Consider the following 22,771-nt stretch of genomic DNA (forward strand, 5'->3'; position numbering starts at 1 on the left):
CAGGGACGAAGCGGAGTGTCACTTCCCCCCATCCCCTTGAATGGGCGCTGTCATATGAGAGGCCATGAAGTTCACCAACTCTCTTTGCCGAGACTAAAGTGAGCAGGAACGCTGTCTTTAAAGTGAGGTTTCGGTCAGTTGCATGACATAATGGATCGTAGGGAGGTCCTTTAAAGGACCTCAAAATGCGAACCGCGTTCCAGGGAGGACGACGGATCTCTGACCGAGAGCAAATGATCTCATAACTCTGTATAAGTAAAGAAAGCTCCAACAAAGAGGAAATATCCACTTCTTTCAGATTAAAGGAGAGGCTCAAGACTGAGCGATAGCCTTTCACCACCAAGACTGGAAGGAGCTTTACCTCCTGAAGGTATACAAAGAACTCCGCTATTACTGGAATAGAGGCATCGAGAGGAGAGATATTCCTTCCACGACACCAACCACAGAAGATTGTCCATTTTGCCTGGTACACTGAGGTTGAGAACTTAGTTGCGTATCTGGACATTCTCTCAGCAACTTGTCATGAATAGCCCTTCTGAGAGAGGAGACACTGGATAATCTCCAGGTATGAAGTCAAAGCAATTGCACTGTTTTGTGGAAGACTTTTGTGTCTGGCTGTTTAAGTAGATCTGATCGTGGAGGGAGTTCTCTCGGTAGATCTACTACAAGTTGCAGGAGGTCCGGGAACCACTCTGCATGATGCCATAGTGGAGCTACAAGGGTCATCATTAGATTTTTGGATGCTCTGGTCTTGTTGAGCAATCTTCTTGTCAGACATAACGGAGGAAAGGCATATACGTCTATGTTGTCCCACCATTGTTGAAATGCACCCTGCCATAGAGCCTGAGGGTCCGGCACTGGAGAACAGTACAGCGGAAGGTTGCTGTTCAGAGATGTTAAGAACAGGTCTACAGTTGGGAAACCCCCCAAAGTCAGGACTCTGTTGGCTACCAGAGGATTCAAAGACCATTCGGAGCCAACCATCCGAGTCGCTCTGCTCAGATTTTCCACGAGCACATTCCTCTTGCCCGGTAGGAAGCGAGCTGATAGGGACACCGAATGTTCTTCTGACCATCTGAGAATCTCTACTGCAAGATGGCACAGAGGCTGCAAAAAGGTACCGTCTTCTTTGTTTAAGTAAGCCATCACTGTGATGTCACTTATCAACACCATCGAGTGGCCTGCCAGCAACTGTTGGAACTGATGAAGAGCTAGGTATGCTGCTCTCATCTCTGGTACCTTTCTGACCCTGCCCAAAGGCCGGAGATCATGTGATGCATCTGTAAACTGTGAAGAGCATCACGTGCGGAGGAGAGACGAGAAGATCTTGACCTCTGCGAAGATTTTTGTTTGCCACCCACCTAAGCAGATCAGTCACTTGTTCCTGAGTAATTGGAACTCGAGTGTCTGGCAGATCCGAGTGTTGGTTCCACACAGACTTTAGCTGCCACTGTAGGGATCTTATCCTGAGGCCTCTGCTTGGAACGAGACGGAGAGTGAGGTTAGGTAACCTATCAGACTCGACCAACAATGGGCTGGTAGATCTTCTCATCTGAGGAAGGATGATGACACTTCTCTCAGCCTGTGTACTCTTTCGTCTGATGGGAAGACTTTCTGTTGGACGGAGTCTATTATCATACCAAGGTATACCAGTCTCCGCGAAGTAAGCAGTGATGACTTTTCGAGATTTATCAAGACCCTCAGATCCTGACGAAACTTTAGAAGCATGTTTCGGTGACGAAGAAGGGTCATCTCCGAGTCAGCCAGAACCAGCCAATCACCTAGATATCTGAGGAGACGAATGCCATTCCTGTGAGTCCAAGATGACACTAGGGCTTCTGGTAAAGACCCGAGGTACTATTGCGAGACTGAAGCAGAGAACCTTGAACTGGTATATTCTGTCCTCGTGTATGAATCTGAGATACTTCTTTGAAGATGGATGGATTGGGATCTGGAAGTATGAATCCTTGAGATCCAGTGTGCACATAAGTCCCTTGGTCGAACCAACAGGATGACCGTGTCTGCTGTCTCCATCCTGAACCGAGTCGGTTGAACAAACTTGTTCAGGAGAGAGAGAGATCAATGACTGGTCTCCAGCATCCAGTCGCCATTTTCACTAGAAATATTTGACTGTAAAAGCCTGGAGACCCATCCACAACCTCTTGGTGAGCGCCCTTCTTCAGCATGATCTAGACTTTGACCCTGAGGACCAGCTCCTTTGCGGATCCCTTCGCATAGAAGCTTAAGTGTACTGGATCCCGAGTCAGAGGAGGGAGAGAATGAATGAACGGGACGCAATACCTTATGGCAACCACTTCGACCATCCAGGGATGTGCCCCGTGATGCTGCCACCTCTGCCAGAAACACTGCAGGCATCCTCCCACGGGTGGTAGGTGGTGAGGATTGCCATTCTTAGCAGGAGTGACCAACTTGGCCATTGCCCTTCACTTCTTTCCTCTAAAGGACTTGTTCCCCTTCTGGCCTTTGGACTGAAAGGGATGTTTGGACACCTTAGGAGGTCCTGAGGACCTGGAAGTTGAGGGATTAGAGGTAGCCAGTTGACCACGTGAAGACTGGGATAGTCTTCCATAGGGCCTTGATGTCATGGCCCTCTGGTGAAGAGAATCGTTCGACGATTTCCTCCATCACTCAGTAGCTCTCTCGATCTCTTCAGGAACAGAGAGAGATGAACCCTCAAGGGTGGAACTCCTCAAACGTGAGACTTCCTCCTTCGGAACTTGTTTATAAAATTTCCCTATGATGATATCCTTTCTCTTGAGTACAGTATAGCATTCGCACACAAGTTGACAACATGGTGCGACAAAAATTCATCATTTCGGGTACCAAACAAAAGGAAAGACTCCAAGGACTCCCTAGCGGACTCCTTTGAGAGATCATGGGAGCGCACCATGTAGCCCAAGGACCCCAACCATAAGTCGAGCCGCAAAGCAGCCTGCAAGGCGTACTTCACACCCCTCTCTATGTTGTGGAGCTCAACTGCCGAGAGGGAAGCTCTCAAAACTGAGAAGGATTGAGACAGAAGACCCTTCGTCAGAGATTCCACCGAAAAATTGGGGGACATGGTGGCATGCGGTTCCCCCCAATCTCATAATACTTCCTTTGTTAAACGAAAGGAAGCGGTAAAGACTGGGCCATCTCTAAGGCGACCTTTAGAAGCAGCAGTCCTCCGCAGAGGTGTCTCTATGAGTGAACTCCTACGAGGAGGAGAAACACTCGCAGGAGAGACAGACAAAGAGCTTAGTTTCCCCCTCGAAGGATGAATAGGAATGGGGGAAACACAGTCGGCAGCAACAGCTGGAGAGTCTGAAGGTGCAGCGGCCACAGAAGACGTCTCAGACACCATAACGTCAACGCATGACAGAGGATCCAACTGGAACCATTCCAGTGATTTCTCAGATCTTCCATGCCCATAGGTCTCTAGAGGGGAGGAGGGGGGGAATTAAATTATATATAACTACCGGGTAAGTATGTTCAAAAATTTATTTTATTATGAAAATATCATTTTTAAACATCTGACTTACCCGGTAGTTATATATATAGCTGATTGATACCCTTGGTGGGGGGTCAGAGACCACCTACATTGTTGGAATTTTACTTAAGAGTTAATAAACAAGCTTAAGGGTTCGTACCTGATAAGGAAGCTGACTTCAATGAATTCCTGCCTCATTATGTCCGCTTTCCTTACGAGATCCAGTGATCCACCCAAGGGGCTGAAGACCTCTAGGAGCTGTCAAACCGGTGTAAATACCTCTATGTGACAGGACCTCATCTAATACCCTTGTTCCGGGCACTCTCAAGGAACAAAACTGACCACCTGACTAAAATCAATGATTGTGGAAGACTGTCGACCAATCTCCACAAACAACCATAAAAATACAAAAGTTCCAAGAGAAGAAAAGGGTACTAGGTTAAGGGAATGTAGTGGTAGATCCTTCCCCCACTACTGCACTCGCTGCTACGAATGGTCCCAGAGTGTAGCAGTCCTCATAAAGGCCCTGGACATGTTTCAAATAATGTGAGGCGAACACAAATTTACTCCTCCAAAAGGTTGTGTCCATAATGATCTGCAAAGATCGATTCTGCTATAAGGCTACAGAAGTTGCTACAGCTCTAACTTCATGCGTCTTGACTTTCAACAGTTTGAGGTCTGCCTCACTGCAATGTGAATGAGCCTCTCTTATTAAGAGCCTGATAAAAAATGATAGGGCGTTCTTTGACTTGTGTAATGAGGGCTTCTTGACCGAGCACCAAAGAGCTTCCGACTTGCCTCGTAACTCTTTCGTTCTGTCCAGGTAGAACTTCAGTGCTCTTACTGGGCACAGGACCTTCTCCAATTCCTCACCAACCCCTTCCGAAAAGTTCGGAATCTCGAAAGACTTGGGCCAGGGGTGAGAAGGGCGTTTGTTCTTGGCAAGGAATCCTCGTTGCAAGGACCAGATAGCTTTGTTGTTTCTGAAGCCAATGTTCTTACTAAAAGCATGAATCTCACTGACCCTTTTAGCTGTCGCCAGACTAGCTAAGAATAGTGTCTTCATAGTGAGATCCTTAAAAGAAGCTGAGTGCAAGGGCTCAAACCTGTCACCCATGAGGAACTTCAGGACTACATCCAGATTCCAGGCCGGTGATTCCTGGTGTCGCTCCTTAGATGTCTCAAAGGATTTGAGAACTCCTGTAGGTCTTTATTACTAGATTCCAAGTTCCTGTGCCTGAAGATGGCCGCTAACATGCTCCTGTATCCCTTGATGGTAGAAGAAGAAAACTTGCATTTTCTTCTAAGGTCTAACAGGAAGTCAGCAATCTGAGTCAAAGAGGTACTGGATGAGGAAACAGAGTTGACTGCACCATTCCCTAAAAGCCTCCCACTTGGACTGGTAAACATTGATGGTAGAAGTCCTCCTTGCTCTTGCGATAGCCCTAGCTGCCTCCTTCAAAAATCCTCTAGCTCTTGTGAGTTTTTCAATAGTCTGAAGGCAGTTAGATGTAGAGCTTGGAGGTTTTGATGGTATCTTTCCAAGTGTGGTTGAGTAGATCTACTCTTAATGGATGGCTTCTCGGGGTGTCCACCATCCATTCTAGTACCTCTGTAAACCACTCTCTTGAGGGCCAAAAGGGAGCCACCAAGTCAATCTGGTTCCCACGTGAGACACAAACTTTTGCAACACTGTACAGAACTTTGAATGGAGGGAACGCGTACACGTCCAGGTGGGACCAATCTAGAAGGAAAGCATCTATGTGGACCGCTTCGAGATCTGGCACTGGGGAGCAGTATGTTTCTAGTCTCTTCGTTTTCGAGGTTGCGAACAGGTCTATGGACGGACGACCCCAAATCCGCCATAGGTTCTTGCAGACCTCTTGATGAAATGTCCAATCTGTGGACAGAACTTGATCTCTCCTGCTGAGGCTGTCTGCCATCATGTTCTTTTCCCCCTGAATGAACCTTGTTAAAAGGGTTACATTCCTCTCTTTTGCCCAAATGAGAAGAACCTTCGCAGTCTCGTAAAGGGACCTCGAGTGAGTTCCGCCTTGTTTGGCTATGTAGGCCAATGCTGTAGTGTTGTCGGCGTTGACCTGCACCACTCTGTTCAATACTGACCCTTCGAAACCTTTGAGGGGCAACAGGACTGCTAATAGCTCCTTCTGGTTGATGTGGAGGCTCTCCTGATCTTTTGTCCACAGACCCAAGATCTCCAACTTGCCCAGTGTTGCTCCCCACCCCGAGTCCAAGGCGTCGGAACACAACACAAGGTCTGGGCTCCTCTGTTCCAGTGAGAGACCTTCTTGAAGTTTGCCCGGATCATTCCACCACTGGAGGCAACTTCTTACAGATTCCGTAAGGGGGATGCATTTCGTCTCTAGATCCTTTTCCTTGTCCCAATGACGATTGAGGTGGAACTGAAGAGGACGAAGATTCAGCCTTCCCAGGGAAACAAACTGCTCCAACGAGGAGAGGGTTCCCAGCAGACTCATCCACTCTCTCACAGAACACTTCCGTTTCTTTAGAAAGGTATGAAGTTTCAGGAGGGCTTGTTCCGTCCTTGAGGGTGACGGAAAGGCCTGAAAAACTAGACTCTCAATCTCCATCCCCAAATAAAGGATCTTCTGAGATGGTGTCAGTTGGGACTTTTCTCTGTTTATACGAAGACCCAGTTCTTCTGATAACCTCAATGTCATTTGTAGATCCTCCAGGCAGCGATTGTGGAATGAGCTCTGAGTAGCCAGTCGTCCAGAAACAGGGAGGCTCTGATACCTCTTGAGTGCAGTATGCTTGCAACATTTAGCATAAGCTTCGTGAATATTAGAGGAGCGGTGCTGACGCTGAAACACAAGGCCCGAAACTGGAAGACTTCCTTCTTGTAAACGAACCTCAAGTAATGCTTGAAACTCGGATGAATGGGGATATGGATGTAAGCGTCCTGGAGGTCTAAAGAGACCATCCAGTCGCCCTTTCTTACTGCTGCTAGGACACACTTTGATGTCTCCATGGAGAACTTTGTCTTCTGAACGAAGGCGTTGAGGGCACTTACGTCCAGGACTGGTCTCCATCCCCCGCGAGTTCTTGGGAACCAGGAATAAGCGGTTGTAGAACCCTGGTGACCGCAAGTCTCGCACCCTCTCTACTGCCTCCTTCTCCAACAAGAGAGACATTTGAAGTTGTATAACCTGCCTCTCTGACTCCTCTCTGTATCTAGAGATCTATCGGAGCTAACACTAAAGGAGGTTTCCTTATGAAAGGAATTTTGTATCCCTCCTTCAGTAAAAGAACGGACCAAGGGTCTGCTCCCCTCTTCTCCCAAGCTCGCCAGAAGTTGTTCAGTCTGGCTCCTACTGCTGTCTGAAGGCGAAAGCAGTCAGATTCTGCTTCGCCCAGGTCTGGATCCTCTTCTCCTTGCTCTCCTTCCCTTGGGTCTGGAACTACCCCTACTGAAAGACTTCCCTCGAAAAGGCTGCGAAAACTGAGGGAATGGAGCTCCTTCTTTCGGCTTGCGGCTAGTGAAGGAAGTAGGTAGGACCTTCCTTGCTGTCTTTGAAACCAAATCTTGTGTGGCCTTCTGGGTTAAAGCGGAAGCAACCTCTCTGACCAGCTCCTGAGGAAAAAGGGAGGGAGAAAGAGGTGCGTACAGCAACTCAGACTTCTGAAAGGGTGTAACCCCCATGGACAGAAAAGAACACAGTTGTGCTCTTTTCTTAAGAGCCCCCGCCGAGAATAGGGCTGCCAACTCATTAGAACCGTCTCTAACGGCTTTACCCATACATGATATGATGTGGATGATACTATCAGTGTCAACATCCTTTAAGGTCCAAACCTTCTTCCCCAAGGCCCCCAGAGTCCAATCCAGGAAATTAAAAACCTCGAAGGCTCTGAAGACGCCTTTGAGAAGATGATTGAGTTCTGAAGTTGACCAGAGAATTTTGGTCGTTCTCATGGCCGTCCGACGAGGAGAGTCTACCAGACTTGAAAAGTCTCCTTAGGCAGAGGCATTAACTCCCAAGCCGAGAACTTCTCCCGTCTCATACCACACGCTAGACCTGGAGGCTACTCTAGCCGGAGGAAAAGAGAAAACCGTCTTACCCTGGTCTTTTTTGGACTGCATCCAGTCTCCTAACATCCTTAAAGCTCTCTTCGACGATCGAGAAAGAACCATCTTAGTGAAAAGAGACTCCTTCGCTGCCTTCCCTAGGGTAAACTCTGAAGGAGGTGAACGCGGAACAGGCACAAAATAATCTGGAAACTCGTCCGTAAAAACTCTGAGTTTCTTACGGTCAACCGAAGGATGAAGGGTCTTAGGCTCTTCTCCTTCCGAGAATTCCTCTAACAGCTCAGTAGGGGAAAGGTGATCACCAATCCCTTCCTCCGATAAAGCTCTAACTGAAGTAGAGACGTCTTGAATATCCTTAGGCAACTTCTTACAGGCCTGACTTTTGTCGTCAAGAGGTGCAGGATCATCACGTATCGCGTCACGTTGATCCAACGCTCGACGCTCAGAAACAAGAAGCTCACGATCATTACAATCGGAACTAAGTCGCCCGCGATCTCGACGCTCGGTTCGACTAGCGTCATCACGACGTACTGTACGAGGCTCTTATGCTTGGCATCACGTCTGAGTGCTTGACGTTAGGCATCTGCTCGACGCTCGGCGTCACATTCTACTTGACGCTCTGCGTCACGTCCTGCTTGACGCGCGGCGTCACGTCTAGTTGCTTGCCGCTCGATGTCACGTCTTGCTTGACGCTCGGCGTCATGTCTGGCTGATTGACGCTCTGCGTCACGTCTGGTTGCTTGACGTTCGGTGTCATGCAGATCAGTCTCTCGACGTTCAACAGAAGGAACTTTATAACGTCGTTCGGTGTCGTGTTTGATTGCTTGACGCTTGGAAAGCTGTCCGTCGTCAAGAGCCTCTTGACTAACCGCCTTCCGACGCTTGGTGTAAAGGTGCGAAGCTTCCTGACGCTCGGGGTCTTGGCGAGCCACTCTCTTGTTGTCCGCAGGCTGATATGCTTGCATGAGAGAAGAGAGTTTCTGCTGCATATCTTGCAGCATACTAAAATTAGGGTCAACTTGTTGTGGCAAAACAGGAGAGGTTACTTCTACCACAAGCTCGCTTTCTCCGTCGCTCACGGAATGCGCAGAGCGTCCAGAGGACGACAACCAATCTGAAGGTGGCAGCGGAGCATGAACCGAGGTCATGCCAGACTCAGGAAATTGTTCTGCAACAGGCTAGGCTGGACGCTTGGCAGAATCTGACATCCTTACAGAACACTTAGCAGGAGAGCCTTCTTCGGAAGAAGGAAAATGCTCCGGACTGCTCCAATGACTACAACCAGGAGCTTGCGGCGACATGGCACGACGCTGGTCGACCCCGTCCATCTTCCTCTTCAGAGGTCTGGAAGCTTGCGCCAGCCCCGACTGGGCACTGTGTCATCCGAAGATAAAGTAAACACTTTCACCTCACCTTTCCCGCGGTGAGGGCGAGCGTCCCGTGAAGCGTCAACAGGTACGCTCGAGGGGACGTCTGCTCGGGCGTTAACGCCTCTCGTTTCCTTTCGCTGATCGACATTCCTTCTACCATGAGTTGGGGAGCGTGGAAGAGGTCTAAGGCTAGGTGAATGACAGGTCTGAGCAGACGCACCCTCCACTGCACTAAACAAATTAACTGCACTTTTCGCACTGACACTGGCACTTTTTAATTGATTAACATCGGACATTAACTGGTTTCTGTCCGCAGCAAGTGATTCAACTCTAACGCCCAGGGCTTGAATAGCAACCATCATGTCCCTTAGAGTTGGTTCCTCAGCAGTAACAGTAGTGGGATCTGTAACTACCATTACAGGGGAAGGATTAGGTTCATTGACACGGGAAGAGGAATAATCTCTAGAGGAACAAGAAGAACTTCGTCTAATTCTATCTCTCTTAGTGTAGCGGTCAAATTCTAACCACTCACTTCCAGACAACAAAATACATTCATCACACCGATCCCCCAACTCACACACTTTACCCATACATTTTACACAAATGGAGTGGGGATCAATAGAGGCTTTAGCAAGCCGGGTCTTACAACCTTTCACACACTTTCTATAAGCAGAAGAAGGGTCAGACATTTTGAATATTTTAGTAGAGAGATCAGATGAGCAACAGTCAAAATAACAAAATTCAATATAGGTTCAAAAAAATCCAAAAGCAAATCCAAACAAGCGAAACCCAATACCCAATTAGTAGTACATCAAGATAACTGCAAAAATTTAGGTTAACAATGAGTGAAATATCCAACGATATCGCTGGCGTGGCGGCAGGGAAGATCTGAGGAATCACTGGAATGGTTCCAGGTACCTGGCTGGAGGGCACACCGGTGGTACACCTGGCTACCCAATCGGCGATTGCCGTGAGTTTTGAAATTCTGCCGGGACGTCAGGAACTAAAGCTAAATATATAACTACCGGGTAAGTCAGATGTTTAAAAATACAAATTTCAAGGAATTCAACACTGAGTAAAGACAATTTCCTTATGAGCCCTTTGCAATGTAAGAACAAGTTTTTAACAAGAGCTCTCATTGCTATAAAACAGTGCCAAGTTTGACACGAGTATCACAGGAAGCAAAATAAACACCTTACCTTTGCAATTTGTAGTAGTAGTAGGTTGGCCAGGGCACCAGCCACCTGTTGAAATACTAAAACTATAGAGTTATGGGCTCCTTTGACTGGCCAGACAGTACTTCATTGGATCCTTCTCTCTGGTTACGGTTCACTTTCCCTTTCCCTACGCATACACCAAATAGTCAGGCCTATTCTTTACAGATTCTTCTTTGTCCTCATACACCTCACAACACTGAGATTACCAAACAATTCTTCTTCACCCAAGGGGTTAATCATTGCACTGTAATTGTCAGTGGCTACTTTCCTCTTGGTAAGAGTAGAAGAGACTCTTTAGTTATGGTAAGCAGCTCTTCTAGGAGGACACACTAAAATCAAAACATTGTTCTCTAGGTTGCTGTGGCCTGATTGGTAACGTCTCTGCCTGGTGTTTGCCAGTCGGGGGTTTGAGTCCCGCTCAGACTCGTTAGTGCCATTAGTGTCTGCAACCTTACCATCCTTGTGAGCTAAGGTTGGGGGGTTTGGGGGAGCCTATAGGTCTATCTGCTGAGTCATCAGCAGCCACTGCCTGGCCCTCCCTGGTCCTAGCTTGGGTGGAGAGGAGGTTTGGGCGCTGATCATATATGGTCAGTCTCTAGGGCATTGTCTTGATTGCTAGGGCAATGTCACTGTCCCTTGCCTCTGCCATTCATGAGTGACCTTTAAACCTTTAAACCTTTGTGTAGTGCCATAGCTTCTGTACCATGGTCTCCCACTGTCTTGAGGTATAGTTCTCTTGCTTGAGGGTACACTCGAGCACACTATTCTTTCTCATTTCTCTTTCACTTGATTTGCTAAGTTTTTATAGTTTATATAGAAAATATTTATTTCAAGGTTGTCAGTTCACAGAATATTTTATTTTTCCTTGTTTCCTTTCATCACTGGGTTATTTTCTCGGTTGGAGCCCCTGGGCTTATAGCTTCCTGCTTTTTCAACTAGGGTTGTAGCTTAGCAAGTATTAATAATAATATTAATTATCAACACAGTTCATACTCCCTACAAGTTATCCGGTCCACAGAAATAGTCAGTTCCTGACAGGATCGAAGGGTGATTGCAGAATTGTTCCATGTAGAACTTTTTTTTAAGCTGACTTGCAAAAAAATTATACAAATCAATGAAAATCCACCCATGGATATCACATACGAAACACTAACACAGTAACTGGTGTTACACAAGAACCAACAAACGCTTGAAGAATGAAGGCTCACTGGGATAAAAGGAAAATGGAAATGCAATATACCAACAGTATGCCACCGCTCGGTATTTACTGATTATCAACGCAAATGGAAAGCCAGTTCAGCAAGCAGTGTTGCCAACGTGAGGCTAGAATAGAAGGTAACAGGGTTGCCAATGTGGCTAGTTAAATTATCCTAAAGTAATGTTTATCAATAAGCTTTACTCAACCAAAGCAGTACGCAGGGAGGTACATATGTCAGTACATCATCATGGCTGAAGTCAAAGTGACGGTTGCTCTATGACTACCTCCTTACAACCTTAACGACCATTCCAGCTAAGATGTACTGTAGTCATACTGCTATTAAATGTTAAGGGTTTGTATTACATGCGGGAACAAACCACACTCCACGAGGGAAACAAATAGGGATGTGACCTAACATAAGTTCCACAACTAACCTAGCCTTAGACACACAGCTTGCGTAGGCTGCGGACCTTTCATAGCAAGGTTTCAGTGAGGCGCAGGGACCCCTTATATTTCAGTACTATAGCTTGCATAGGCTGCGGACCTTTCATAGCAAGGTTTCAGTGAGGCGCAGGGACCCCTTATTTTTTAGTACTATAGCTTGCGTAGGCTGCGGACCTTTCATAGTAAGGTTTCAGTGAGGCGCAGGGACCCCTTATTTTTGAGTACTAGTATGATAGTACTAAAAAATAAGGGGTCCCTGCGCCTCACTGCAACTTTGCTATGAAAGGTCCGCAGCCTACGCAAGCTATAGTACTAAAAAATAAGGGGTCCCTGCGCCTCACTGAAACCTTGCTATGAAAGGTCCGCAGCCTATGCAAGCTATAGTACTAAAAAATAAGGGGTCCCTGCGCCTCACTGAAACCTTGCTATGAAAGGTCCGCAGCCTACGCAAGCTATAGTACTAAAAAATAAGGGGTCCCTGCACCTCACTGAAACCTTGCTATGAAAGGTCCGCAGCCTACGCAAGCTATAGTACTAAAAAATAAGGGGTCCCTGCGCCTCACTGAAACCTTGCTATGAAATGTCCACAGCCTACGCAAGCTGTGTGTTATGATATATAGAAGTGTGACCGTCCCGGTAAAGTTATTCATAGCTCCGCTATGGCATCGCGCAGAATGGTTCCCGGACCTTCTGCATCTCCTCACGGAGATCCCGAGGGAGCTTCCTCCACAACACAACCTCCTCAAACAACCACATGCCAACATCTTTCACAGAGCCGTAGCCTCGCTTCAACTTCACTGGAGACTATCCAGCACGTCCTCACACAGAGAGGCTTTTTGCAACCGGTTGCGAAAAGAATGGCTGGACACCTCAGGAGATCCACAGAGGCAGTCTACCAAGCAAAGTGGTCAGTTTTCTGTGGTTGGTGTCGTGGAAGGGGTATCTCTCCCCTCGATGCCTCTATTCCAACTATAGCGGAGTTTCTTGTATACCTTCGGGAAGAAAAGCTTTCCTCAGTCTCAGCAGTCAAAGGCTACCGCTCAGCCTTGAGTCTCGCATTTAGACTGAAAGGAGTCGATATTTCCTCCTTGTTGGAACTTTCTTTGCTCATATGCAGTTACGAGCTTACTAGCCCCCAGGCAGAGCTAAGACCTCCCCCTTGGAACGTGGTTCGGGTCCTCAGGTTTCTGAAGGGCTTTCCCTATGAACCACTACGCCAGGCCTCAGATCGCATCCTCACGTGGAAGACAGTGTTTCTGTTCGCTTTGGCTTCGGCCAAGAGAGTCAGCGAACTTCATGGTCTATCTGCTGATGTCTCCCACTCTAGGAGATGGGGGGAAGTAATCCTCAACTTCGTCCCTGAGTTTGTAGCTAAGACTCAAAATCCGGGTGTGCCGGACTCCAGGTTCGGCCCATTTCGGATAGAGAGTCTTCGTTCTGTAACCGAAGATCCAGACCAAATGTTACTATGTCCAGTGAGGAGTCTGAGGTGTTACTTGAAAAGAACAGCAAAAGCTCGCCCCCTTGTACAAGCACTTTTTGTCCGCATGGGGAAGGTTAAAAGGAGGGTCACGAGGAATACCATTTCCTCCTGGATAAGGAAAGTAATCGAATACGCTCTATATCCAGATCCTCCTCTGTCCAACCGACCCAGAGCTCATGACGTCAGAGGCATTGCTACGTCTCTGGCGTTCAAGAAAAATTTTTCTGTGGCACAGGTATTGCAAGCGGGCGAGTGGAAGCGTCAGTGGACCTTCACAGACCACTACCTGAAAGACGTAACCCACAGGAGCATGGAAACCTTCCCCATTAGTCCTGTGGTGGCCGCACAACAAGTGATCTAATGCCTCAGGCTCCTTGATGGACAAGTAGCAGAGGGTTGAGGGCTGAGGTTATCCGGGTTAGTCTAAGGTGAATGAAAAGAATGTCTGGCTCACTTCTTTCTTTCTCCTTCTCCCCCCCTGGAGAAATAGCTCCGCAAGACCGAAGCATAGCTGACCTCACCCCTCTGCAGGTAAGAATCATTTCCCTTGAGCATCCTGGGTATGAATGAATACTTTGTTACATCACCAATACCTCTTGAGGGAGGGTATTGGATATGTCTTAGAATCGTCGAGTTCCTACGTGAAGACAAGCCACGAGTCTCTCACACAAGCTTCTGCAGGCTGCTATTAGTGAGTTACCTCGTAACTATTTTGATTTTAGCGAGGGTAGGGTCCCTCTACTATCGATCGCAGGTCGAAATAGAGAAGACCCTAAGAGTAAGTCACCCTAATAAATAGCGAAGGTTTGTATCTGTGTCGGAATAAATAACAAATTTGGAAATGATTTGTATTTTTCCTAACATACAAACCTGGAGCTATTTATACAAATTGGCCCGCCACCCTGTCCCCCTAGAAGTCCTGCCAGAAAGCAAAAGTGGTTACTCAACCGACAGGTGTGAGTGAGCGGGGTAGGTAGTCTACCCCAACCCCCTCCCGCTAACTAGCGGATGGGGTAATTATCCCTCACTAAAATTGTCTTGGCTGGTTTTCAGCGTTGCTGAAAGTAATACCCTAATCAATAGCTTCAGGTTTGTATCTTAGGAAAAATACAAATTACTTCCAAATTTGTTATGTTGAGTGCGCGGGCGCGCGGGAGAGTTTGCGCGCACCTATACCACCCATAGGGCGCGCAGGAGAAAGATCCCTAGTGTGCGGGCGCGCAGTTGAATCATGTGGGGCGCGTGGGAGCGAGAGAGAATGTTGACGCGCATCCTTTGGAGAGGATGGGTGAGCGTGCGCGTATCCTCGCGGATGCGTGCGGGAGAAGGCTGACGCGAAGGTGAGCGCTGGCGCGATGGTACTGGTTGGCACGTGGGAGAAGCCAGCTTTGTTGACTTCTCAAAAGCACTACGTTCAGTAGATCGTTGGCGCTCAGGAGAGTTGGATGTTGGGCGCGTATGTGCGCGGGCAGGAGACTGATGGCGCGCGGGAGAGCGCTGGTGCGCAGGAGGTTGACGGAGCGCAGCTGGGCGCTGGCGCGTAAGAGAATGTTGGCGCGTAGGCGCACGGCGCGCAGGAGAACGTGGGCGCATATGCGCATGAGGGCACACACAGCGCGTGATGGAGCTATGCTCCTGTTGGGGCGTATGCGCGTGTTGGCGCGTACACCCTTGATGCCCTGTGTTAGGGCTTAGTGATGGGGACTGACGAGCTACTAAGGAGCGTTCGTCAGGTTTCGTTGGCGTGTAGCACGTATGTGGTTGGCGCGCCTTAGCGTGCTTAGGTGAAGCCTTGTTAGGCCCATGTAGAAATGGTGACGGCAGGTAGGCAGGTCTGTCGGATGGAAGGTTGACGTGTCCTTTAAAAGGACGACCTTCCACTGAAGGAGATCGCGAACGATCTGCAGAAAGGTCCAGGACTAGTTCAGGAGCAGTGATAGAGTATTGGTCACGAGGCTCCTCTGCAGTGAACTGCATCGAAGATGTTGAACCAAAGAGGTAAAGTGAGCCTTCCGACGAATGCGCCCTCTGGGGGCCGTTGGATCAGTAAGCTGACCTTCTGCAGTCCTCCGAAGAGGAGTCTCTGTAAGTGAACTCCCCAGAGGGGAAGAAACACTAGCAGGAGAGACTGACGATGGACTTAGTTTCTCCCCCGTAGGTTGAACAGGAACGGGAGAAACTAAGCCGTCAGCTACCGTAGAGTTTGGAGAGGCAGAGGTGATGGGGGTGATACCGCATTGGATACCTCTGACACCACAACATCGACAAGAGACAGAAGATCAACCTCTGACGGTGACGGCAATTGCTTGACAGCGGCCCCAATCGGATGTAGTTAAGCAAAACCTGAGGGCGAACCCGTAAGCCTCAAGGAGTACCAAAGCTGAAATAAGGTTATCCTCCCGGGGGGGGGGGGTGGAGTGGAGCTGCTTCGCTAGGGGAAGCAACGTCATCTCCCGAGCCCCGAGGTTGGTAAACAGTACATCGGTCTACGCTACCACTCGACGGTCTTTCGAAAGAGACCGAACGAGTGGTAGCTTCGGAGGAGGTTTGGGCAACGGAAAAAAAGGCCTTGGGTTTTTCTCCTTTCAAAGAAACCTTTGAAGGAGAAAAATCCTTTTTGGATTTCTTCCGTCGTCGCGAAAACCTCTCCCACTGGGAGGTAGACCACTCCCTACACCTGTTGTTGCTATCACACCGTTGGCCCCTACAAGAAGGACAAAGGGCGTGAGGATCAGTCTCGACCGCCGACATGAATGTTCCAGAGGGGCAGTCGGGAAACACAGGGCAGGTGCGCATGATCGCAGAGGCCAACTTCACATATACAGAACTTAAAAAAAAAAAGAAAAGACAAAAGCAATTAAATGGCTGCCAAATGACGGCGAGGATGAGAGCGGACACGTCCGACCACCATCCGAGCCGAGAGTGTGAGAGGGGGGGGTAGCAAATTGTGGGTAGTAAACCCTTGTTAAAAATGAATGGCTCGTCATTTCAGCTACACCGAAACTAATATCCCTATTAAATAGCGTGGTTTGCATTCCAGTTACAGAACAAAAGGAGGTTAGTGATATATCCTCCCTCGGGGGGAGAGGTGGAGCTGCTTCGCTAGGGGAAGCAACGTCATCTCTCGAGTCCCGAGATTGGTAAACAATACATCGGTCTACGCTACCACACGACGGTCTCTCGAAAGAGACCGACCGAGTGGGAGCTTTGGAGGAGGTTTGGGCAACAGAAGAAGAGGCATTGGGTTTTTCTCCTTTCAAAGAAACCTTCGAAGGAGAAATATCCCGTTTCGACTTCTTCCGTCGTCGAGAAAACCTCTCCCACTGGGAGGTAGAACACTCCCTACACTCGCTACACCTGTTGTTGCTATCACACAGTTGGCCCCTACAGGAAGGACAAAGGGCGTGATGTTCAGTCTCGACCGCCGACATGAATGTTCCACAGGGGCGGTCAGGAAACTCAGGGCAGGTGGGCATGATCGCAGAGGCCAACTTCACATATACAGAACTGGAAAAAGAAGAGACAAAAGCAATTAAATGGCTGCCAAATGATGGCGAGGATGAAAGCGGACACGTCCGATCACCATCCGAGCCGAGAGCAAAGTGAGCTCAAGCACAGGTGTGGGGCGGGGTAGCAAGCTACCCTCCCCTACCCCAGCTAACTAGCGGTGTGGGTAGTAAACCCTCGTTAAAGATGAATGGCTCGTCATTTCAGCTACACCGAAAGTAATACCCCTATTAAATAGCGTGGTTTGTATTCCAGTTACGGAACAAATGAATTAATGGCAGTCCAAATAACAGCGAAGAATGAGGAACGGCAACGACCGTACACCATCAGAGCCAAAGGCAAAGGTGAGCTAAATCACTGGTGTGCGAGTGGGAGCGGTAGCAAGCTAACCCCCCCTACCCCTGCTAACTAGCGGTATGGGTAGTTAACCCTCGCTAAATTTTAATGGCTTGTCATTTCAGCTACGCAGAGAGCAATACCCCTAAACAAATAGAGTAGGTTTGTATTCCAGATACGGAACAACTCTCCATTCAGTATAGAATTATTATTGCTCATCTTAAGGTAAAAAATATCCCAGAAATAATGACCCACATGATTGGTGTGTGCAGCTCATCCATGTACTGCTTGCCAGATTAGTGAAGCAGTGACATTATGTTTATTAACTAGTGAAGCACGCCACGGCGGAACAAAATTCATTTGAGGAACGTGATATAACTTATAGATACTGTAATTATGATACAGTACTTGAATAGCAATCCAAAGAGACAGTGCAGCAGCACATCCATATACAGCTTGCCAGAACAGAGGAGCGGTGAGATTATGTTTATTTGCCAGCGAAGCGAGCCCCGGCAGAGTAAAAACCACTTAAGGGATGTGAATTATAAGTAATTATGAAACTTTAATTTTCAACCACCACTCATATGATCCATATAATTTTCCAACTGGTTACCTTGTGTTTATTTTCCATTTCTGATCATTACTATTGCTGCCAATCACTGGTTTTTGACATTTCCCAAACCAAAACACCAGTTTCTCCCTGTGATCCCCCAGAATTGTTTTCGTAAAGGGATAGTAAAACTCATGAACAGGTGGTTTTCCCCAATATTCAAGGTCAGAAATGAACAAAACACAAATCAACAAGTATGGTATTTTTATTATAAAATAAATTTTTAAATATACTTACCTGGTAGTTACATATATATATAGCTTAAATCCCGCATTTCGACGCGGCACGACAGAAATTCCAAATTCGTGGCGATCGCCGCCATGACAGTAGGTGGTCATACATGAGCGCCATCACTCGTAGGTTATTAGAACCATTCTCAACATCTTCAGAAATTCGATGTCTCTGTTTTCAGAGGGGAGGAGGGAGGGCCCTTTTATATATCTAACTACCAGGTAAGTATATTTAAAAATTAATTTTTAATAAAAATACTATTTTTAAATATGTAACTTCCCTGGTAGTTACATATATATAGCTGATTCACACAGTTGGAGGTGGGTTGAAAACCTCATCCCCTTGGGAATTCGTATAATTATTAATAACTACAATAGTAGTACTAACAATCTGGTTCTAACCTGATAAGAAAGCTGGCTTTACAATGATACTGCTTCATTTCACCTGCATTGCTTAAGAGACTCAGCGATCCACTCAGTGGGCTGTAAAAGTCTCTTGGGGTTGCCACAAGGTCGTCGACCTTAGCGTGGCTAGACCACCACCCTTGCAAACCTGGCAAAGCCAAGGATACTGATTCTGGCGTTCTAACTTGATAAGGAAGCTGGCTTTAAAATGATACTGCCTCATATCGCCTGCATTCCTCAAGAGACTCAGTGATCCACTCAGGGAACTGAAAAGTCTCTTGGGGCTGCCACAAGGTACACGACCCTTAGAGTGGCTAGACCACCATCTTTGCAAACCTGGCATAGCCAAGGATACTGATTCTGGCGTTACAACTTGATAAGGAAGCTGGCTTCACAATGATACTGCCTCATTTCGCCTGCGTTCCTTAAGAGACTCAGCGATCCACTCAGGGGGCTGAAAAGTCGCTTGGGGCTGCCACAAGGTCCACGACCCTTAGAGTGGCTAGACCACCACCCTTGCAAACCTGACATAGCCAAGGATACTGATTTTGACCACCTACTCCATATCAAAACTAATTTGATTTGCATCCCAGATTGACGGAAGGCTGCAATAAGCTTCACAGATAACTGTGAACGCATTAAAACTAACTTGACTTGCATCAGAAACTGACGGAAGGCTGCAACAACCCTCGCAAACAATCTATGAACAAGTACAAGAAAAAAAGGCAAGGGTATACATTAAGTTATAGGGAAGAGGCAGTAGACCCTTCTCCAACTAAGAAGACGGAGGTAACGTACGGACCCAAGGAATAGTAATCCTCATACTGGGTCTGGACATCTTTGAGATAGCAGTCTGAAGATTGATTTACTTCGTCAGAAAGTATGCTCCAAAATTGACTTCATTGACCTATCGTGTTTGTAAGTCATAGAAATTGCTACAGTTCTAACCTCGTGTGGTTTTACCTTAAGGATAGGGAAAACTTCCTACTCACAATCTTGGAGTTACCCTTAAATCCTTAATGAAAAAAGCCAGGGTATTCTTTGATAAAGGGAAAGAGGGCTTTTTAACTGAGCATCATAGGCTGTCTGTCTCGTGTTTGAAAAGAAAGCCTAGCTGAAGGGAGCAAATTGAATTGTCTCCATTAAAACCCATCTTCTTGCTGATGGTTTTAAACACTCCTACTTCTTTGACTGAAGCCAATGAAATTGGGAAAAAGTCTTCTTAATAGGATACTTCCAAGATGACTTGTCCAACTGTACAAACCTACTTGAGGTTAAAAAGGCCAGGACTACATCTAGGTTCCACGAGGAGGTTGGATTGTCCTTCCTCTTGGTTGTCTCAAAAGATCTAATGAGATCTGAGAGGTCCTTGTTACCTGACACGCCAAAATTTCGGTTACGAAAGACAGAGGTTAATATGCTGAGGTAACCCTTGATGCAAGGCATAGCTAGCTTCTCTTTTGTACGTAGATACAAAAGAAATCTCTGCTATATTGGTTATAGAGGTATTGGTAGAGGAAAATCTATTATTCCTGCACCACACTCTAAATATGTACCACTCAGATTATTCAACCCTAATAGTGGTAATGATCTGGGGGTATCTACCAGCCACTCCATCATCTCCACAACCCAATGTCTCATAGACCAAAGAAGCAGCTATCATGGTAATGCGGACGTTGGCCGAATCCCTGAATCTTTTCAGGACTCTGTCTAGGATCTTGAATGGAGGAAAAGAGTACACTTTTAGACCTTTCCAGTTCAGAAGAAAAGTATCCAGTGCGACTGTTTCCTGGTCTGGTACTGGAGAGCAAAATACCGGAAACCTCTATGTCATTTGTGAGGCGAAGAGGTCTAACGAGTGTTGACCCCAAAATCATCCAAAGGTTGGTGCACACCTCGTGATGTAGGGTCCATTCTGCAGTAAGAACTTGCCTTCTGCTGAGAAGTGAGTAATCAGGGCTCGGTGAATTGCCACTAGATCTTTGATATTTATGTGTCTTCTCCTCTGAGACTCTATCCAAGGATCATTGTCGCAAATTGTATGTGTCAAACAGGGACGAAATCAACTTCTCTAGTTAAGGCAGACCAGACACATGAAGCGCGCCGTGTGCGCGAACTAAACCGTGTGCTGTTGGCTGCAAGGGATCGTCAACCGTAGCCGGGTGACCACCAGGGGAAAGTCCTTGTGACATTTCTGGAGCGCCTTGAACACGAACTGAATCGACTATCATCCCAAGAAAAATGAAATTCTGTGAGGGTGTTAGTTGAGATTTGGCCAGCTTACCATCAGACCTAACTGTTGCGTTAAGGGCATTAACCTTTGAAGAGCCTCCAGACACTTTACTTGTGATTCTGCTCTGAGTGGTCAGTAGTCCAGGTACAAAGAAGAAACCTTACTCCCTTTATGTGTACAATGGACTGATGTCCAGAACAGGTTTTCATCCCTCCCGAGTGTTTCGGAACAAGGAAAAGTATGATGTAAAGAGCCCTCCGATGAGGTGACCTCTACATTACTATGAATGAAGCTGACAGCATAAGGCTCACTTGTTCTTAAAGAGCTGCTGCCTTGTCTCCTGAGTGGACTGTTGTCAGCTCTAGGGGTATAGACGACATGGGAGGCATAAAACGTCTCACTTTTTTATTCGGTTTGTCGACTTGAGAATCTGCGAGCTTGATCTCCAGTCGCAATCCTCTGAGGTCTTTTTAAGAACTCCTGCCATAAAAAGGGCGGAAAGTTCGATGGGGACATCCCTCCAGGCCTTAACCAAACAGGCAAACAGATGCATCTGAGCCTTGTTCCTAGGGTCTGTGGCTTCTGCGAGAGTTCCGAGAGTCCAGTCCATAAGGCTGAAGACTTTTATTGTCTAAAAGTTTACTTCAGCCGATGGTCTATTTCAAAATTGGACCACAAACTACGACTTGCTCATGATTGACCTGAGTGAGGAAAAGAAAAAGGAGGCCTTCCCTAGAACCACCTCTTGAACGTCCATTGGTTGAGGGTTGAGAAAACTCTCTTAACCAATCTAGCCAGAACCATTTTTTTTTTTCATTTTTTAGTAGACTGTAATGAATCCTGAGATTAGTCTTCTAATTCGGCTAATGGAACATCGATTCTCCGATTCGAATGAGTAGGAGACAAAACCTCGTCATTGTGACAGTTATTATCTTCCAAAATAATTCATCTTGTCTGGAAGAAATCTCGTGAAGGATATCGTCCAGTTGCGAAATAGTATCACGTTTAAGTTCGAGGGAGAGAGAGGTTCTAGTGCTTCTAGCATAAGATCATCATGCCGTAAGGGAGCAACAACATCTGTAAACCCATTTGAGGGAAAATCTATGAACGCATGCGTCCAGCATGTTGTATGTCAACAGCGCGAAGCGAGGGAGCGTTAGTTGCGGGTTCAGAAAATCGTGAAGGAGAGATAAAAAACTTATCTATCCTGTTGCGAGGACAAGTTCCGACCATATGAGTCCATCATGGGTCTAGCTTGAGACTGTTGTATGTTTCTCTGAGAGGTATCATCAGTCTAATGCACGAGTCCCGAATGCCGTGAGTTTGCCGCGAGCGGCGAGGAAACGCGTCCAGTCAATCGCAAAGAAGAGACAAATGTTTGTCTACCGTGACGTGTGACAAAACCTGACTTCATGCGTCTAGTATATGTCCAGACTGCCGCATGCATCCACTTTGCCGTGAGATTACAGACTGCTGCACGAGTCCAGATTGCTGCGTCCGCCGTGGCATGTGTGTCTGCCGTGGTGTCTGTGTCTGCGTCTGCCGCGAGGGAGACACCAGACTGCTGCATATCGTCAACTGTCGATACTTCTATGTATCGATTGTTGTGAGAGATCTCCCCCGAGAGACCAGACTGGCGTCTACGTCTGCCGTGAAGGAGAGACCAGACTGGCGTCTTTGTCTGCCGTGAAGGAGAGACCAGACTGGTGTCTGCGACTGCCGTGAAGGAGAGACCAGACTGGTGTCTGCGACTGCCGTGAGTCAGAGACCAGACTGCCGCATGCGTCCGTCCTCGCGCTTGCCGCAACGCAAGCTGATCGCTGAGAGGGAGCAATGCTCAGTATCGGAGAACTATGCTGTCCGATACTATCGGAAGACCGTTTTCTTGGTCTATCGCAGTGTGCCCGAGAATCGTAAGCGTCAACAGAGACGAAATAGACGTCTTTAATTCTGACAAATCAGATACATAATGAGCGGCGTGTGTTTTAACTGAACTATGTAGTGATCGCTGAGAGGTATCGTCAACTGTCGATACTTCTAGTGTGCGATCTGAATCGTGTTACAGTACGTGTATAGATTGTTGTGAGCTGAGCACCTTCTTTATCTGACGGACTATGCGTCTTACGCAATTGTTTCGGTGCTGACACGTAGTCTTAGTTCGAAAGGAAAACCTCCGGTG

At 47.3% G+C, this 22,771-nt stretch overlaps 2 protein-coding genes across 2 annotated transcripts in view; both read right to left on the minus strand.

The window, feature by feature from the left end:
• Positions 1-22,771, minus strand: part of LOC137616063 (OTU domain-containing protein 3-like) — a 130,797-nt gene that overhangs the window by 102,648 nt on the left and 5,378 nt on the right. The gene's annotated exons all lie outside the window — the stretch shown is intronic.
• Positions 8,135-8,707, minus strand: LOC137615846 (octapeptide-repeat protein T2-like). Its single transcript, XM_068345535.1, has one exon. It carries the CDS (start codon positions 8,705-8,707, stop codon positions 8,135-8,137), a length of 573 nt encoding a protein of 190 aa, XP_068201636.1.

The sequence above is a fragment of the Palaemon carinicauda genome, chromosome 22 (genome assembly GCF_036898095.1).
Source record: "Palaemon carinicauda isolate YSFRI2023 chromosome 22, ASM3689809v2, whole genome shotgun sequence".
Lineage (NCBI taxonomy): Eukaryota > Metazoa > Arthropoda > Malacostraca > Decapoda > Palaemonidae > Palaemon > Palaemon carinicauda.

Coding starts and splice junctions, on each gene's coding strand:
- LOC137615846 (XM_068345535.1), bottom strand. CDS start 8,707: ATGACCTCGGTTCATGCTCCGCTGCCACCTTCAGATTGGTTGTCGTCC.